A 639-nucleotide genomic window follows, 5' to 3' on the forward strand; every position below is an offset into this window, starting at 1 on the left:
CGGCCAACAGCAGAGCGTACCTCCGCTCCACGTTCACCCTCATGATGATTATCGTCTCGTCGGCGGAGGAGAAGACGAGGGCAAGGGCAGGCCTTCTGGAAACGACGGCCGGGGGCGATAGAGGGACAGATCAGCGATGAATTTGGTACTCAAACACGTCCCCCCTCGCCCCTTAAAAAACCACGGCGTGTTGCGTTGTGCACGCCAAGTCATCCGCCTCTTAACCCGCCTCGTCAGCCCCACAGTTTTCCTTTGTTCCCACCGTAATACTCGTAATTTACCTTCGAACCCAGTCGCGTTTTTCTCTATTCCTTCCTCCCCGCTATCTATTCATGTACCTATATCTCTCAACGTACCTCTGACATCTTCCTCTGTATTTATCGAGGGAACCTACTTTGAATCCACGGAAGAGGGAGAACCACCCGTTAAAAGACTTGCCGAGTAGAGCCAATGGGGGGAGTGGAAGATGACAGCAGACGATGACGAAGCATCGCAATTCATCATGTGGCATTTCAAGGGCATATGTCTTATCCCTCATCCGAGTTTGTGAACCTCAGCGCTTCGTACTCCAAAACTAGATATGGATCGAGATATTCCGTTATTGAAATGTTTAACCCCATTTGTGGAATTTTCTTTATA

General features: G+C 49.9%; 1 protein-coding gene across 1 annotated transcript in view; it reads right to left on the minus strand.

Moving 5' to 3' along the window:
- LOC144713063 (gamma-glutamyl peptidase 3-like) overlaps window positions 1-255 on the minus strand; it is a 1,363-nt gene extending 1,108 nt beyond the window's left edge. The window contains exon 1 of the mRNA XM_078587545.1: window positions 1-255. This exon is cut by the window's left edge and continues 275 nt beyond it. Within this exon, the coding sequence (XP_078443671.1) occupies window positions 1-43 (43 nt within the window). The 5' untranslated portion in view covers window positions 44-255.
- Window positions 256-639: the final 384 nt, after the last annotated feature.

Source organism: Wolffia australiana, chromosome 15, assembly GCF_029677425.1.
Source record: "Wolffia australiana isolate 7733 chromosome 15, ASM2967742v1".
In the NCBI taxonomy this organism is placed as follows: domain Eukaryota; kingdom Viridiplantae; phylum Streptophyta; class Magnoliopsida; order Alismatales; family Araceae; genus Wolffia; species Wolffia australiana.